This window comes from Xenopus tropicalis, chromosome 5 (assembly GCF_000004195.4).
Source record: "Xenopus tropicalis strain Nigerian chromosome 5, UCB_Xtro_10.0, whole genome shotgun sequence".
NCBI lineage: Eukaryota > Metazoa > Chordata > Amphibia > Anura > Pipidae > Xenopus > Xenopus tropicalis.
In genome coordinates, this window is record NC_030681.2 from 20623602 (window position 1) to 20642220 (window position 18619).

Below are 18619 nucleotides of genomic sequence, written 5' to 3' on the forward strand. Positions count from 1 at the left end.
CCTATAGTAGCAGTAGGGGCATAATAGCCTCTGGGAAGGGACTGTGGCTGTGGGATAGCAGGTATAGTAGGGAGAGATGGTGCCTATAGTAGCAGTAGGGGCATAATAGCCTCTGGGAAGGGACTGGGGCTGTGGGATAGCAGGTATAGTAGGGAGAGATGGTGCCTATAGTAGCAGTAGGGGCATAATAGCCTCTGGGAAGGGACTGTGGCTGTGGGATAGCAGGTATAGTAGGGAGAGATGGTGCCTATAGTAGCAGTAGGGGCATAATAGCCTCTGGGAAGGGACTGTGGCTGTGGGATAGCAGGTATAGTAGGGAGAGATGGTGCCTATAGTAGCAGTAGGGGCATAATAGCCTCTGGGAAGGGACTGGGGCTGTGGGATAGCAGGTATAGTAGGGAGAGATGGTGCCTATAGTAGCAGTAGGGGCATAATAGCCTCTGGGAAGGGACTGTGGCTGTGGGATAGCAGGTATAGTAGGGAGAGATGGTGCCTATAGTAGCAGTGGGGGGATAATAGCCTCTGGGAAGGGACTGGGGCTGTGGGATAGCAGGTATAGTAGGGAGAGATGGTGCCTATAGTAGCAGTGGGGGGATAATAGCCTCTGGGAAGGGACTGTGCCTGTGAGATAGCAGGTATAGTAGGGAGAGATGGTGCCTATAGTAGCAGTGGGGGGATAATAGCCTCTGGGAAGGGACTGGGGCTGTGGGATAGCAGGTATAGTAGGGAGAGATGGTGCCTATAGTAGCAGTGGGGGGGATAATAGCCTCTGGGAAGGGACTGGGGCTGTGGGATAGCAGGTATAGTAGGGAGAGATGGTGCCTATAGTAGCAGTGGGGGGATAATAGCCTCTGGGAATGGACTGGGGCTGTGGGATAGCAGGTATAGTAGGGAGAGATGGTGCCTATAGTAGCAGTGGGGGGATAATAGCCTCTGGGAAGGGACTGGGGCTGTGGGATAGCAGGTATAGTAGGGAGAGATGGTGCCTATAGTAGCAGTGGGGGGATAATAGCCTCTGGGAAGGGACTGTGGCTGTGGGATAGCAGGTATAGTAGGGAGAGATGGTGCCTATAGTAGCAGTGGGGATAATAGCCTCTGGGAAGGGACTGGGGCTGTGGGATAGCAGGTATAGTAGGGAGAGATGGTGCCTATAGTAGCAGTGGGGGGATAATAGCCTCTGGGAAGGGACTGTGGCTGTGGGATAGCAGGTATAGTAGGGAGAGATGGTGCCTATAGTAGCAGTGGGGATAATAGCCTCTGGGAAGGGACTGGGGCTGTGGGATAGCAGGTATAGTAGGGAGAGATGGTGCCTATAGTAGCAGTGGGGGGATAATAGCCTCTGGGAAGGGACTGGGGCTGTGGGATAGCAGGTATAGTAGGGAGAGATGGTGCCTATAGTAGCAGTGGGGGGATAATAGCCTCTGGGAAGGGACTGTGGCTTTGGGATAATAGTTGTGGAGGAGTTTGTGGGGCTGTGAGATAGCATGTAAAACTAAAACAATAAACCATTACTATTGTTTTGCTTAACATGCATATCTTCAGCTCTAAAGGCCAAAGGTCCAAAGGTTGGACATTATACTAACACTGGGGTCTTTCAAAGTCTGTTCTTCTCTAACCCCCCATCACCTAACTAACCATCTAAATGCCCATTTCACATACTTTGAGAGTGCCCTGATAGAACGCAGCAAGGCGCTTGAGTGCAGTTGTATTTCCATACGCAGAGTTTGGTGGAAGCTTCTCTGTGCGCCCCTGGAGAGTGAATATATTGACTCCATTGGCAGAAGAAAGCCTGACAATGACGTATTCTCCCAGGCCTTTGAATGTATAGTCCAGACCGTCAAAGGTGGATAAATGCATAGCCCCATATATTTGCCCTGGATAGAAAACAAAAAGAAACACAGTCACTGTACCCAGCTACTACACACTAATGTGGATGTTCCAGTTACTAATGGTAGCAGACAGGAGCACATTTACTAGGAGTGGAAATAGTGAAAAGTGCAAAGCCGTTTACCATGTTATGTTTTATTGGTGCATAATGCGGCATTATTTACCTAGAACACTGGTGTTTTTGTTGTGTTTGCCGCAAGTTACTAGACCCAAAAACTTGCCCCCACTTGTAGATTTGTCACAAGGTGCATCTTTATGGGAGCCATGTATGGTTGTTTTCCTACACATCCTCGTTGTGGGCAATTTTAAGACCTGGAACATTTTAAACCCCAGAACCTACTAATACATAAGCCCATTGGTTGCACTATGAGGGATGAATATATTGCAGTATATGGACAAACAATCCCTGGAAGGGCATCTCTTGGTAGCTTAATGCACAGAGTATCTTAATGCCCTATATACAGTATATTGATAGTGGTGAGTGCAAAACCTCTTGTGTTTGTATGAATTTTGTGGTAACAGCCTCATTGCACCCCCGCCTAATTTAGTAATAAGCACAACTTCCTTCATTTTTGTTATGGTTTTTCCATTGGTTGGACTATTCTACTGCATATAAATAGTTATGTTCTAAATTTCTCATTTTCCTCTCTTAGCAGGTTCAGTACATACCGAGGCCTGGAGAAGAATACTCAGCACATGTGTCGAAGGGTCGTTTCTCATTGTATAAATGACACAAAGGAGAATTAATACAGCACCACTGGTACGGGAGCAAGTCTTTATCTGCAGTGGGAATAAAAGTAAATCTTTAGTAAAGCAGAAACTTGGATGAAAATAGTCCCTTTATGTTCTATAGTGCATATTTAGTACACACTGCAACAGAGGCTACTTAGGGCTAGGTATATTTAAGGGCTAGGCGTAACTAAAGGCTAGGTGTAACTAAGGGCTATGTATATCTAAGGGCTAGGTGTAACCAAGGGTTAGGTGTAACTAAGGGCTAGGTAAATCTAAGGGCTAGGTGTAACTAAGGGCTAGGTGTAACCAAGGGTTAGGTGTAACTAAGGGCTAGGTGTAACCAAGGGTTAGGTGTAACTAAGGACTACGTGTAACTAAGGGCTAGGTGTAACTAAGGGCTAGGTGTAACTAAGGGCTAGGTATATCTAAGGGCTAGGCGTAACTAAAGGCTAGGTGTAACTAAGGGCTAGGTATATCTAAGGGCTAGGTGTAACTAAGGGCTAGGTGTAACTAAGGGCTAGGTGTAACTAAGGGCTAGGTGTAACTAAGGTCTAGGTGTAACTAAGGGCTAGGTGTAACTAAGGGCTAAGTGTAACTAAGGGCTAAGTGTAACTAAGGGCTAAGTGTAACTTAGGGTTAGGTGTAACTAAGGGCTAGGTGTAACTAAGGGCTAGGTGTAACTAAGGGCTAGGTGTAAGTAAGGGATAGGTGTAACTACGGGCTAGGTGTAACTAAGGGCTATGTGTAACTAAGGCCATGGTGCAGTTCTGACACACAAGCTGGTGGTGGTTACAGAGGAGGCCCATGTACCACCCACCTCCACCCCTTTTATATGCAGTAATGCTGACGGGATGGGTCCCTTGCTAGGAACTCAATGAGTTGCTCCTTTACGTCCCTTTTGACTCGCTATTTACCTACCTATGTGATCTTTAATTCCATTAATATTGGAGTCATAGACAAAGAAACGGTCGCTGAAGCCATTTATCAGGTATCCATCTGCATCATATACACATCGGCGCCCAGCGAGATACTGATTGGGCAGGGTGGACTGAAAGGTTGTTCCATTGCACTGCTGACCCCTTAGGCTCTTTATTAGATCTGCACTGGAGGAAGGAACAGTCTCTGAGATAAACGTTCTGTCTTTGGCAGCCTGAGATTTGAGGCATGGACATGGCGGCAGAGCAACACTCCATGTGAAATGGTCTGGTTCTGTAGAATACCAGCTCCAGCATTTGCTCTGGAAGTTGGTTCTGTTCATACTGACTGGGGTATCCAAACGGAAAGCCCAAAACCCAGTTACATTTGTATTCCCTTTTACTGTATGGGGCCTGTATCTTCCCTCGGCTCCATATGTATTGTACTTCTGCGTCTGGGGATCATTGTAGAACACGCCTGCCCCATTGGTGTAGCCAATCAGAGCTCTGTGATGGACCCTCTGCCCGGGGCCCCACTGCATCTTCTCATACTTCATTAATGCAAAGGAGAGATTCCCATCAGTCGTTAGAATACACTGGAATGTGTTAGTCTGTCGGGAGGGAACATACGATCAAATCAGCGCAATCCAAATAATGTGCAAAACTGCTGAAAAATCCACAAAACAATGAAAATCTGGGTATCCAAGAGATGCCAGCTTACAGTATTGAACTCATAGCATATTACTAATATATTACACAATTACCCTCCATGGGCTACTATTTTACCAAATTTGCTTTTTATTTGAGAACATTCTGCTGTTTTTAGATTAGAAACATTCATAAATCTGTATGTGTCGAATGTATCTATAAATACCAGGTGGAGCGAAGGGAAATAAATGGCCGCTTTACCTCATTTTCCAAGATTCTCTGGAAGGATACGGGTAAGATGCCGTCCCACGTTATTTTTAGGATCCATCTTGGTGAGAAGACGGTATTAAGGCTTTTGAAGTATTTATTGACATCATCAAAAGTTCTGTTAAAAATGATTTGGGAGTAGAAATCCTTCTCATTGGAGGCTGAATAGGTCTGAAAAAATTGAAAAAATGAGCTAAAGGAAAGAGATTAACCTAGTTTACCGGAACAGTTTATTAGAATATGATGGGTGTTTAAATTTGAAGTATGCCCACTTGTGCCCTGCTCTGCCTCTGTCGGGCAGTGCTTTATTCATAAGGGGTAGTTGGGGGTGGGGAGCAGGGTCGAAGTGGGGGGTGCAGGTCCCAATGGTGCTGCCACCCCAGGGGCCCCCGCCAGCCTCGTTCCCTGAGCCTCCCTTGCCCCCCGCAGCAGCCTCTGCTGAGCCACCCTATTCCCCCACAGGGTCCCCCACCCAAAGTCCTCCCATGAGCGTGCAAAAGTTTAGGAGGATCGGTCGGCCACAGAAGCGCTGACAAGGGTTGGGTCTGGGCCACCAGGGCCCATCAGGTTTTTTCCCGGAGTCCCGGCCACCCAGTCCGACCCTGGTGGGGAGGCACATAGACCTACCCCTGTCCTGACCTTTCCTTGTCTCCTAATTTGTAAGTCATTCAGAAGAGCAGCAGGGGCAAAGCCCTATGGAGCCCTGTTCTTACTCTCTGCTCTATTGCAGTTGGTCTATGCTGTGCACACCCTCACTGCACAACACAAATGCTCTGAGAATGAGCACTAAGAGTATAATTTTGCCTCATTTTGCACCCCTTGGTGCTTTTGCACTTGCAGCAGGGGCATAAGTAAATGAGCCCTCTTGTACCCTTTGGAAAAGGCTTTTTAAATCTTAAGTTTATTGGATGCCCCCATCATATATTTATACATAGTTTATACCTCCCCCCCTTACAGTTTATGGGAGTGCAGGAGAAAGTAGGACACATTAATGCCCACAAACCTGATAATAAAGTGACCCATTTCCCAGCGTCAGGTCGGCGTCGTCCCAGAACACAGCCAGCATGGCTTCGATTTCATCTCCTTTAAAGCCCTTATCAAAGGGGTTTGGGAACAAGTATTTCTCATTGACTTTCAATGGCGGGAAATGAACAAGTCCATTATCTGAAAACTGCAGCACAGAGAAAGCAAAGATAAATGTGAGACTTTCAGTAAATCCATACGGAAGGAAAAGCCGATATTCGCATAAGAAAAAATGGGAAAATGATCAATATCATTGCTTTCTCTTACAACCAATATGAGAAAAGGCCCCTTGGCCTATCTGGGCTTCTAGATTGTGTACAAAGGAAACTTTTAGCATTAATAGATTATAGTAAAAAACTTCAAAGCGGGGGGTCTGTGGCCCTTAGTCATTTCTATAGTCAAGTTCCAGAATTCCCTGAATACTTTCTGATGTTTTCACTCGAGGAACTTTGCTGATGAAAGCAGAAACACTTGTTTAAAAATGCCGAATGAAGCTGCTACATTGGCCAAACCTCCATTCTAAGCAATTATATCTCTTCATAAAGAATATGCGAACCACTTCATTCTGTATCGGTGCACAATATCAGGAGAAGTACTGAGTATGAGTCTGGTCCCTTTTAAATAGATTGTGTCAGGTTATACAGGTTCTTCTGTTATTATGATACAATAGAAAGGCTGTTCCGTGTCTCCACTTAGAGAGAATGTGGGAGGATTGACCTGGTTACTATCTGGGACTAGGTGGACAGTTATAAATATCTTGTTTGTGCCCCATATGCTCATATTTTTTTTAAAAAATGATGTCGCCCAACAGAGTTGCATAGGTAGGAAGACCCTCTACCCACTACCCCATTATTCTCTGTTCGCGAAACGGCGAAAAATTCGCGAAACGGCGAAAATGTCGTGCGACAAAAAAAATTTGTCGTCCGCGGCTATTATTTTTGTCGCACGGCTATTTTTTCTGTCGCCCGCGGCTATTATTTTGTCGCCCGCGGCTATTATTTTGTCGCACGGCTATTCTTTTGTCGCCCGCGGCTATTATTTCGTCGTCCGCGGCTATTGTTTCATCGCGCGGCTATTGTTTCGTCGCCCGCGGCTATTGTTTCGTCGCGCGGCTATTGTTTCGTCGCGCGGCTATTGTTTCGTCGCGCGGCTATTGTTTCATCACCCGCGGCTATTGTTTTGTAGCGCGGCTATGGTTTCGTCGCCCGCGGCTATTGTTTTGTCGCGCGGCTATTGTTTCGTCGCCTGCGGCTATTATTTTGATGCCCGCGACTATTCTTTTTTGACGCCCGCGACTATTCTTTTTTGACGCCCGCGACAATTTTTTGACGTGCAGCGAATTTTTCCGCAGCAAATTTTTTCATCCATTTCGCAAAACAATCCGCCAATGGCGAAACGTGGAAATTCGCCGCGAATCCATGTCTGGCGGGAATATTTCGCCCATCACTAATCGGCAGATCCGCCACACACAGTCAGGGCTGAAACAGCAGATAAGGAGGTAGAAACAATAGGATTTCTACCTCCTTCTGCCGATTCAGCCCTGCCGGCAGATTTTGGTCAGGCGCCTTCTATGGCGCCCGATCAAAATTTTCTAACCTGGCCGATCGGCGAGTCGACCGATATCAGCAGCTTCCTGCGATATCGGTCGACTCGCCGACATGCCATACACGCACCGAATATCGTACGAAACGAGGTTTCGTACGATAGTATCAGTGCGTGTATGGCCAGCTTTAGAGAAAGCCACATAAGCCCTGAGAATAGGTTGTGTTGCCAACTACAACAGTAGGGTTAATGAGCTTGATGCCAAACACCTATATATAAGCCTGCAGAGAAGTACAGTTCACAGTACCGTTCTCATTGGGTGCCTCTGACATTCTCATATACGTATAACGTATAAAGAGCTGTTACACAAATGAGCCCATTTGCTAAATTCAGCAAAGTCTTTCTATTCTCACTGATAGGAGATAAGAGATTGTGAAAAAGGAAACTGCCAACAGAAAAACAGCTTTTATCTCATGTTACAATTATCAGATGTGCAAGAGTTCACTGTAACACTCCATGATAGTTAAACCGTGGCCTCTTGCTTCAAAGTTTTTTCTAAAGGGCAACTCCACCCAAACACAACTTTAGCTTTTTGAAAAGTAAACATTATTTCAAGCAACTTTGCAATATACATCAATTTAAAAATATGCACATTTTTTATGATTTTTAATGTAATAATATGGTTTGGAACAGTTCCCTAAGCCCCGCCCCCTGTTCCCCTGCTGATCTGGCTGGCTACTTTGAGACTCAAATAAAATGTAACAGTAGTCGCCTGTCCTCAGCCTGCCTTCAGCCTGCATCCTCCCAATCCCACAATTCCCTGCACACGTAAGGTCACTAAGGAAGGGGGCATCACAGTGTAATGCATTGTGGGTTATGTAGCTCCTGCATGCTGTCTGTAAGCTGTGGAGATTTTTACAATTTGTAACATGAATGTTCTAGTCCCTCCTCCCCTGCCAGGATTTCCAATGATGCACAAAAAGAAAAACAGTTTTTCCAAATGGATTTCAGCATATAAAAATGGCATTACAGTGATTATATTAGTATATTAGGGGTTTCTGTGCTGTGTGGGGCTCTCGGAGTTCCCCTTTAAGATGTTTATATATTTAGAAAACAAAATGAACAGTACTTACATATATATTATCATAGGTCTGACCGAGAAAGGGGAACCCTGTGGGCGGCTTGATGTATGGGGAGGTTACATCCGTGCTCATCGCTGGGATTTTTAAGTCGCCAACAGTTATTCCGTATGGATAAAGCAAGTTTTCTAGATTAAAAAAATTGTCAGACAACTATTTATTGCTTTATGCAGGTAAGTATTGTACAACACACTCATATATATACATTAGATTTATATTACATTGATATTGTACACATATTATTCTTTTCTGTATACAGTGTGTAGATTGTAAGCTCTTTTGGGCAGGGCTCTCTTCACCTCTTGTATCGGTTATTGATTGCTTTATATGTTACTCTGTATGTCCAATGTATGAAACCCACTTATTGTACAGCGCTGCGGAATATGTTGGCGCTTTATAAATAAATGTTAATAATAATAATAATATGTCTATATTTTTCATGGGAGGGGGTGGGAGTCCGGAGTATACTGAATGCTTGTCCTTTCATGTGACAGTGTTACCGGAGATGCCAGGAATATACTGTAGATGCCTCTCTTGGGGTCCTATGTAATGAAACCCTAAGACCAAGACTAATTTTCCTGTAAGACTGGAAGAAATTACAAAATACCGTTAGATCAGATGATATTAATAATAATGCCATATAATTAGGTGTATGGAGCACTTGATCAGGTCGCAGGATATAAAAATCACTCATAGACCTACATAGGGGGGCCCCAATGGAGCTACTAAGCATTCGGACAACAAACAAACAGAAGCTCTGTGTGCAATTGCCTGTAGATTTAGGACATTGTCGGTGTTGGACCATCACACCAGGATGCCAGAGGCCCAGAAAAAATCCTTAGACCATGGGTCCACTCTCCAAGCTATTGTAACTCCTCTTGTCACTCAACCTTTGTATTCTCCTACTCTCTTGTCTTTGCACATTATAATCTGATCTTCCATCTCTTTGTTCCCACAGAGAAAAAAGGGAATGATTATGAAATAGGCCAAATGGTTAGAAGCAAGAGGGCCCACTGACACTTCAGCCCACCAGGAGTTTTCTTTATATTCTGGTTATACCTATTAATTGTCCATTTATTGGGGCTTGATCTTTATAAACATCAATCTATCAGGATGTGGTTTCTTGATCAGTCATACTCTCCCTCCTTACGTCTTCCAAGTTCCCTACTGCTTGGGCTTTGTAGTTTCATACACTGACCCTTCCCAATGGCAAATGTGATTGTATGTTAATTAAAACTATCTTGTCTTTATAATTTAATAGCATCACAGCCACAGACCACACATAGTTTTTACTTAGAAACAAAAGACAGTACAATGGAAAACATCCCTTGGTTATTCTGCACACACCCTGTGTTTCCGTATGTATACATCAATATATTTATCTCTGCATATCTGCATTTATTATCTATGGGAACTATAGAAACATCACCCAAATAAGTTGTTGTTATGGTCTTTCTACGGATGTGATGGATAAGAACTATAACAATCCCCCTGATGAAAATATGCAGAGAAGCAATGTTGTGTGCACAGTTACCGAGACCCTTACGTTTTATTGTACTATGTATAATTAGGATATATTTTCTCATTGAAGGCATATCAAGGTAGCACTTATTATCATCACAAAAGGGACAGCTGATTACATTATAATGAAACAAATAAATAAAAGAACAAACCCTTTGCTGCATTGGGCAGGCAGTTACTTTTTGGATCACAAATGCACGTGTAAGACCCGGGAAGGTTCAGGCACTTAGTTCTTGGTTGGCAAGAATCAGAGGTGGAACACTCATCAATATCTTTACACGTGTATCCATCCCCCAGGAATCCAGATCTGCACACACAGTAATAGCCGCCCAGTGTGTTGATGCACTCGGCTTGAGAATGGCAATCATTGTTTCTAATCAAACATTCATCAATATCTGTGCAGGTGTCTCCATATGATAAATACCCCTCCCTACAGAGGCATGAATACGAGCCAGGAGTGTTCAGACACTGAGCTTGCTGATGACAATATTTAGTTGGGTTTGAGCACTCATCTATGTCAAAGCAAGTGTTGCCTTTCTGAATATAGCCCAGAGGGCACGTACATGAATATGATCCTGGCAAGTTCATGCATATCCCTGCTGAGCCACAATAAAAGGTTTTGTTCAAACATTCATCGATATCAATGCAGCTGATATCTTGTAGGTAGTATCCTTTATCACAGAAACAATGGAAAGAGCCGGGCGTGTTCATGCACACCATGTTCTCTGAGCAGCTTGCTCCACCAAGACACTCATCAACGTCTGTGCACATTACCCCATTTCCAGAAAATCCTGACTGGCAAGAACACAAATATGTTCCTAGAGTATTAATACAAGATGCTCTTTCATGGCAGGCAGTGCCATTGAGAAAACATTCATCGACGTCTGTACAGTTTTCACCATCAGGGATAAATCCTTTCTTACACTGACACGTGTAGGAGCCAATGGTGTTGATGCAGTTTTGGAAGCTGCTGCAGTTGGATAAGTTCATTGCACATTCATCTAGGTCTAAGCACAGGCTTCCATTACTTCCAAAGCCCACATTGCACTGACAGATGAATGATCCCATTGTGTTGATGCACTGGGAGCCATTGTGGCATCTGTGTGTTATGTTTTCCTGTTCACATTCATTTATGTCTTCACAAAATGAACCATTTCCTGTGAACCCCTCTACACAGATACAATCATATGAGCCTGGGCTGTTGATACAAACACTGTGGTGGTGGCACATGGAAGGGTGTAAACACTCATCTATATCAAGGCAAAGGGAACCATTTTTTTCATAGCCTTCCCAGCATTCACAATAAAAAGATCCAACTTCATTAATACACTGGGAATTCAACGGGCACACAGGAGGCTCAAAACCGCACTCATTGACATCTTCACAAGTGGTTCCATTTCCAGAGAAGCCACTTTTACATTTGCAGAGGAAAGACCCTTTTGTATTATTGCAGTTTGCATGCTCATTGCAGGGATGAGGGGGAGAGCACTCATTGATATCTGCACAGGAGCCGTTGGTCATTGTAAATCCCGAATTGCACCAGCAAGAAAAAGAACCAAAGGAGTTTTCACACCGTGAATTCTCACCACAAACACCAGAGGCAGAACACTCATCCACATCCTTGCAGTTGAATCCATCCCCACGGAACCCTTCTTTACAAGTGCAGCTGTAAGAACCTTGTGTATTTATACAGTCTGAGAAGTTGCCACAAATGGTGTTGTTGTCTTGGCATTCATTAATGTCCCAGCATTCAACACCATCCCCAGTGAAACCTTTAAAGCACGAACAGTAGAACCGTCCAGGTGTGTTTGTACAGGTAGCCGACCCATGGCATCCTCCATTATGTTTCTGGCATTCATCAATGTCTATAATTTGTTACCAAAATAATAGGTCAGGAAATGATGCCAAAAAATCTCATGATAATTATCAATAAATGTCATTCATAAAGCAAATGTACATTTCTGTGGCGCTAACGAATTCCACTCCAAAGGTAGAACATTTAGTAAATATACATAATTTCCCAAGTCACTTTCATTACTTTATTCTTGCACTGAGCCCCAATGTCAGTCTTACAGTTCAGATCAGGAATCACAGCTATAAGTGACATAGAAAAATGGACAATCTGGTCTTCACAGACTTCCATTCTTGTCAACTGACAGCTGACGTGTTATTTAGTTTAATTAGTGTCTATAAAGTGTTTTTATTTGCCAATAGAGCAGAAGGTGTTTAGAGATTCCATATACAGTGTGACAGTATACTGTAACAGCCATAGTAAAAGCATAGATCTTCTATAGCATGATAGAAATAAAGTCATGAAATATCTAAAAACTCAACATTTACACAATACAAGGGTTTATGGGACCCCAGACACTAGAGGTGGGATCCAATGTAGAGTTAGGGAATATAGCAGTGCTTCCTATTGACCAGAATGTAAATTATGTTGGCAAGTTACCAACTGTATATGAGCTAATGGGCATGATGTCTAATGTATAGAATGACTGAGAAATTGTCAGTGGATGAGATGGAAACCAGTATGACAAGAGCTTGTTAAAAAAGATTAAGGGAAGGAAGGTGGGTCTAATGAAGGGAAAGGGTAGAAAAGAAGGTTGGAGAAGGAAGGAGAGAAGAACATTGACTGGCTAATAAGAATATGTATGGCTAGAATATATAAAACAAAGGAAGTTGAAACAACCAGGAACTGACACAGATATCCCGCTTGGTTTCAGTTTTCTTCGTTTTATAGGTTCTACCAAGTGGTAAACATCAGAATGGGACTCAGAAAGGAAGGAACCCATTGTGGTAGCTGGCAAGTTGCACGACTATGTATGAGGCAGGGTTGGGAGCAGTAGAGATATCATGAAATTGGGGGTAAGGGTGGTTCAGGAAAGGAAAGTTTTAGTATACAATGGCATGTAGTGATAGTTTTTTTAACTATAGCTATAATAGAAATATTTATTGGAACACTGGTTTCTAAAACTCTCCACAAGGCTTTTACAACTAACCAGGATTCTATTATATCCTTTTCTATAAAACAGCTGAGATAATCATATTAGTTGGTCCCTGCAAGAGCAGTCGAAGGATATGTGGTGTTAGTGTTTTCCTCCATGTAAATAAACACATCAGCTTTACATTCTCACACAGGCTTGGCACAAGTGCTGGGAACATTCTAACCAAAGGCTTCCTGCACCTCACATGTAATACTGCCCCTGGGCTCGGCTTTATGTGACAGTAACGCTTAAGATTTCTATGATTATTTACAATTACTCCATCAACCATCAACAGCCCAACAATTCTGCCTAAATTCAAATATTCAACAATTCCCAATACTCTCAAGTCAACAAAACGAATGGGCATTACAGGTACAATTGCTACATAGGCCAGTTTCTAATCATTATTGGTCAATTCAGCATTTCCAAAATTTGCTGACTTTTCATGCAACATATTAACAGTTTTAGTCTCCCCATGGCATAATCTCATACATCCTCTGCAGCAATGTAAAAACATGAAAAAAAGAAAAAAGCTCAAGCAGTGTTGGACAGGGGTGTCCGGGGGCCCACCAGGGATGCCCCTTAATGGCCCCCCACCGCCAGTCGCAACCTCCCTTGTGCCTGATGATGATGACAACTTCACCTCCCCACATGCATATGGGCCCCCAACCTTCCTCCGTTCAGCCGCGGCAACGAGGGGTGGTGGGAGCACCCACAGATCCAGGCAGGGATCGGGCCAGGGTCAGCGGGGCCCACAAGAGCAGAGGCCCAACAGGTTTTTTCCAGGTGTCCCACCGGCCCAGTCTGACCCTGAGCTCAAGGCAATGCACAATTCATTTAATACCAACAGACACTGGTCACCCAGAGGTTTATCTGTCAATATTTGCCACTATGTTTCCTTGTAACAGGAGGCATATGTCATGATTATATAAATAACCTTACTCAAAGTAGGACACAAAGCACATGCAGAAGAATCTCCCATTGGGAACTTGACTTAAAGGCACTAAGTATGTTCAGGAGCAGTAACCCATAGGCAACCAATGAGATGTTTGCTTTTAAACAGGTGACCAGTAAATGCTTCTTGCTTATTGTTTGCTCTGGGTTACTGCTCCTGGGCAAACTTAGTGTCTTTTATTACATAACCCCATATAAGTCAGTTAACTTGAAATCAAACTGGTATACAACTTACCTGTACAATTACGTCCATTGCCATGAAATCCAGTCTGGCATCTGCACTCATAGCTGCCCACGGTATTAAAACATTCAGCCAGTGGGTGGCAGTCCTGAGCTCCTGTGGCACATTCATCAATATCTGTGGTGTGAAGAAAGCTCATATTACTATGTGTAACTTGCATTCACATTTCTTATTCATGTTTCTGCACTCTGCTAACACTCTCCTTCCCCTGTAGTGGGGAAATGCATATGCAACGGGTATATCCTAACTAGAGGCCTTCAGCTGTTGTTGCGCTACAATTCACCATCTTGGTTTACAAGCAATTGCAGATGAAAAATAGCTGGAAGCATGCAAGTTGGATACCCAGGAATGTAAAGTGGACAAAAGTGAAAAAGCTGCATTTGATAAAATATATATTAAAGTCAGTAGACATTATAAAGTTTTATAATAAAACTCAATTTTATCTTTTTAGTAGACTCAGTTCTAAAAAATTAATCATTGATGGCTGGTTAACTCAGAAGGTTCAAAGTACAAGCGAAAGTAAAAAAAAAAAAAAAGGTCCTGGACTGGATGGTACCCATTCCAGGGTACTAAAAGAGCCCAGCTCTGCGATTGGCAAACCTCTTTGATGCCTCTTGTGTGGGGTCAGATTGGTGATTTTTTATTTGAGGTGCCACAGTTTAAATGGAGATCCCTTTCTCAGCCTGAAAACTATAGGCCTGTTAGTCTGACATGAGTGGTAGGAAATCTCTTGGAGGGGATAATAAGGAATAAGATACTGAAATACATTATAAATCACAAGACATCGACATTTGTTAGATAGGATGATATTCACAAGTACCCAATCAGTAAGTTAGATAGGATGAGACAGTCACAAGTACCCAATCAGTAGGCTAGATAGGATGAGATAGTCAAATATACACAATCAGTAGGGTAGATAGGATGAGATAGTCACAGGTACCCAATCAGTAGGGTAGATAGGATGAGATAGTCACATATACACAATCGGTAGGGTAGATAGGATGAGATAGTCACAAGTACCCAATCATAAGGTTAGATGGGATGATAGTCACATATACCCAATCAGTAGGCTAGGTAGGATGAGATGTTTCTGGCCCTTTTTCCACTCACTATATCTGTTAGAACATGTTGGAACCATTATAAATAGTGGCTGCAGTTATGGCCCGACTGAATGCATCCGTTTCTTCATTCTTTGCTCTAGAGCCCTATAAATACCATACAGTCTAGATGATGACTACATGTCCTTTCCCTTAAAGGGGTGGATTACATTCAGGTTCACTTTCAGTATGTTATAGAAAGGACCAGATAATAAATAGGCCCCTATAAGTCAATTGAAGCCAATTTAAATACACATTTCAGCGCTTAAAATGGCCAGTGTAAAGGGTGAGCGAGACTACACTGCATAATCAAGTTGAGCTCATACCTAATTAGCCATTGTGGTCGGACTCAGTGAGGAATGTTACCTGAGCAGTGAGTGTCGTTGAGGAAGAAGCCATTCTTGCAGATGCAGCGATACGACCCCGGCGTGTTGACGCAGAATCTTGTGTCGTCTTTGCAAACATCTCTTGTACATTCATCAATATCTGCACAACTGACTCCATCCCCCTGGAATCCAACGTCACAAACACATCTATAGCCCATGAAGGTTTTATGACAGAGGCCTTTGGGATGGCAAGTGGGCCTGCAGGCGGAACTGGGCATCACGCAGCTGCCATTAACCAACAGGGTGCCATTTAAACAAGAGCAAACATAGGAGCCCTCTGAATTAATACAGACTGTATCATTGCTGCACGTTTCATTCTTTAGCGCGCACTCATTCACGTCTTCACAAAAAAAGCCATTTCCTAAAAATCCCTGGAAGCATTCGCATTTGTATCCGCCATATAAATTCTGGCAGTTTGCCTTAGAGTGGCAGGACGAAGGGTTTATACATTCATCGATGTCGGTGCAGTTGAAACCATTTCCCACAAACCAATCGTTGCAGCTGCACTCAAATGATCCGAATGTGTTTTTACAAGTGGCCTGAGCGTGGCAAGGATTACTCAGGCACTCATCAATGTCACTGCAGCTATTAATGCCACTAAAACCAGCTTTGCACTGGCACGAATAGGACCCGAGGGAGTTCTGGCACAGCGCATTAAGTGGGCAATTTCCATTCACAGTCTTACACTCATCAATGTCTTGGCAAGTGTTGTTAAGGGCCTGAAACCCACTGGCACACTGGCACCGAAAAGATCCAGGGGTATTTAAGCACAGGCCACCATATTGGCAAATGCCGCTGTTTTCACTGCACTCGTCGATATCTTTACATTGTATTATGCCGTCCCCCACAAACCCTCCTTTACAGCTGCAACTATAGGAGCCCTGCGTATTGTTACAGATAGCATTTCCGTGGCACCCTCCATTATTCTGTATACACTCATTAACATCTACACAGGAGGTTCCATTTCCACTAAAGCCACTCCGGCATGAACAGGTAAAACTTCCCGGCGAATTCTGGCAACTGGCAAACGGACTGCAGATTCCATTTTTGCATTCGTCAATATCGGTGCATTTAAAGTCACTCACTGTAAAGCCCAAAGGGCACTCACAGCGGAATGAGCCCTCCGAGTTGATGCATGTGGACTCTGCTGGGCAGATATTTGCTTGGGCACATTCATCAATATCAGCGCAGACAAGGCCATTCCCAGTGAAGCCAGGTTTGCACACACAGTTATAGCTCCCCGGAAGATTAAAGCAGTTGGCTTTAATGTGGCACTTATTATTTGTTTCGCACTCGTTAATGTCCACGCAGACCAGACCGTTGCCATTAAATCCTTGCCTGCAGACACAGCTGTATGAGCCAGGGGTGTTGGTACAGTTGGAGAAGACGTGACATACCTTGTTAGCACATTCATCAACATCGACACACTTGTTGTCAGTAAACTGGTAGCCGGAGGCACACGTGCACTGATAGGAACCGGGCAAGTTTTTACACCCATAGAACCCGAATGCTGAGGAGCAAACTCCTGGGGTTTCTGTGCACTCGTCTATGTCCAAGCATAAATAATACCCATTCCCCTTAAACCCAGACTTGCATGAGCAATAATAGGATCCTGGCGTATTGATACATGAAGCGTTCCAGTGGCAAACACTGGAGGCAGTGCATTCATCGTTATCCATGCAAGTGATGCCATTTCCGGTAAATCCGGAGTTACACGTGCAAATCCTACTCCCAGGAGTGTTGGCACACGATGCATCCTTGTGGCAACCGCCATTGGCTGACAAGCATTCATTGATATCGGTGCAAGCAAAGCCGTCGCCTGTGTAGCCAGACTTACAGACACAGCTGTAGCTTCCAACTGTATTTACACAAGCACTATCCTTGTGACACTTGTGCAAGGAGGCCGCGCATTCATTTATATCGGTACACACGGTTCCGTCTCCATCAAATCCTGTTTTGCAAACACAGAAGTAGTCTCCTGCACCCGTGGCCATGCATTCCGCATCTTTGTGGCACACCAAGCCTTGGCTTCGGCAGTTGTCAATGTCTGAAAAGCAAAAGCGGTGGAGGTTTGAATGGGCCTAGATGCGTATTTAGTCTAGTACAGGGGACCTGTTATCCAGAATCCTCAGGATATTCCGGATAAGGGATCTTTCCATAATTTGGATCCCCATAACTTAAGTCTGATAAAAATCATTTAAATATTAAATAAACCCAATAGGCTTGTTTTGCCTCCATTAAGGATTATTTATATCTTAGTTGGGATCAAGTACAGGTACTGTTTTATTATTACAGAGAAAAGGGAATCATTTAACCATGAAATAAACCCAATAGGGCTGTTGTGCCCCCAATAAGGGGTAATTATATCTTAGATGGGATCAAGTACAGGTACTGTTTTATTATTACAGAGAAAAGGGAATCATTTAACCATGAAATAAACCCAATAGGGCTGTTGTGCCCCCAATAAGGGGTAATTATATCTTAGATGGGATCAAGTACAGGTACTGTTTTATTATTACAGAGAAAAGGGAATCATTTAACCATTAAATAAGCCCAATAGGGCTGTTCTGCCCCCAATAAGGGGTAATTATATCTTAGTTGGGATCAAGTACAGGTACTGTTTTATTATTACAGAGAAAAGGGAATCATTTAACCATTAAATAAGCCCAATAGGGCTGTTCTGCCCCCAATAAGGGGTAATTATATCTTAGTTGGGATCAAGTACAGGTACTGTTTTATTATTACAGAGAAAAGGGAATCATTTAACCATTAAATAAGCCCAATAGGGCTGTTCTGCCCCCAATAAGGGGTAATTATATCTTAGTTGGGATCAAGTACAGGTACTGTTTTATTATTACAGAGAAAAGGGAATCATTTAACCATTAAATAAACCCAATAGGACTGTTCTGCCCCCAATAAGGGGTAATTATATCTTAGTTGGGATCAAGTACAGGTACCGTTTTATTATTACAGAGAAAAAGGAAATAATTTTTAAAAATTATTTGCTGATAATGGAGTCTATGGGAGATGGCCTTTCTGTAATTCAGAACTTTCTGGATAACGGGTTTCTGGATAAGGGACCCCATACCTGTACAAGGAGCTGGATTTCCATTGTGTAGCAGACCCTACTGTTTAGTCTAGTATATCACTGTATTTATGCCAATTTGGCAGTCAACAATGTTCTGTTTTTTTCTATATACACAGAAGTACAGATGTAGTATGGTCCCTAGCAGAAGGACCCCTGTACTGGGGTTTATAGACCATTTAAGAACACTTTAAGA

General features: G+C 43.3%; 2 protein-coding genes across 2 annotated transcripts; both read right to left on the reverse strand.

Annotated features, from left to right (window-relative positions):
* Nucleotides 1-1638: 1638 nt before the first annotated feature.
* On the reverse strand, nt 1639-8276 carry LOC108647602 (mucin-4-like). Its single transcript, XM_018093979.2, has 6 exons — nt 8147-8276; nt 5452-5619; nt 4443-4619; nt 3538-4144; nt 2557-2667; nt 1639-1874 (listed from the first exon to the last, which is right to left on the reverse strand). Exons 1-6 carry the CDS (start codon nt 8225-8227, stop codon nt 1639-1641), a joined length of 1380 nt encoding a protein of 459 aa, XP_017949468.2. The 5' UTR covers nt 8228-8276.
* A 1462-nt stretch (nt 8277-9738) lies between these two features.
* Nucleotides 9739-17382, reverse strand: LOC108647649 (fibrillin-1-like). Its single transcript, XM_031902256.1, has 3 exons — nt 15319-17382; nt 13835-13972; nt 9739-11538 (listed from the first exon to the last, which is right to left on the reverse strand). The coding sequence occupies exons 1-3, from the start codon at nt 17330-17332 to the stop codon at nt 9794-9796; spliced, it is 3897 nt and encodes a 1298-aa protein (XP_031758116.1). The 5' UTR covers nt 17333-17382; the 3' UTR covers nt 9739-9793.
* Between the last annotated feature and the right edge of the window lie 1237 nt (nt 17383-18619).

Coding starts and splice junctions, on each gene's coding strand:
- LOC108647649 (XM_031902256.1), bottom strand. CDS start 17,332: ATGGCCACGGGTGCAGGAGACTACTTCTGTGTTTGCAAAACAGGATTT. Junction 13,973..15,318: donor CAACGACACTCACTGCTCAG/GTAACATTCCTC, acceptor TTCACACCACAG/ATATTGATGAATGTGCCACA. Junction 11,539..13,834: donor TACAGGTAAGTTGTATACCA/GTTTGATTTCAA, acceptor AACAAATTATAG/ACATTGATGAATGCCAGAAA.
- LOC108647602 (XM_018093979.2), bottom strand. CDS start 8,227: ATGAGCACGGATGTAACCTCCCCATACATCAAGCCGCCCACAGGGTTC. Junction 2,668..3,537: donor TGGAATTAAAGATCACATAG/GTAGGTAAATAG, acceptor TTCCCACTGCAG/ATAAAGACTTGCTCCCGTAC. Junction 1,875..2,556: donor GTATTCTTCTCCAGGCCTCG/GTATGTACTGAA, acceptor TTTTCTATCCAG/GGCAAATATATGGGGCTATG.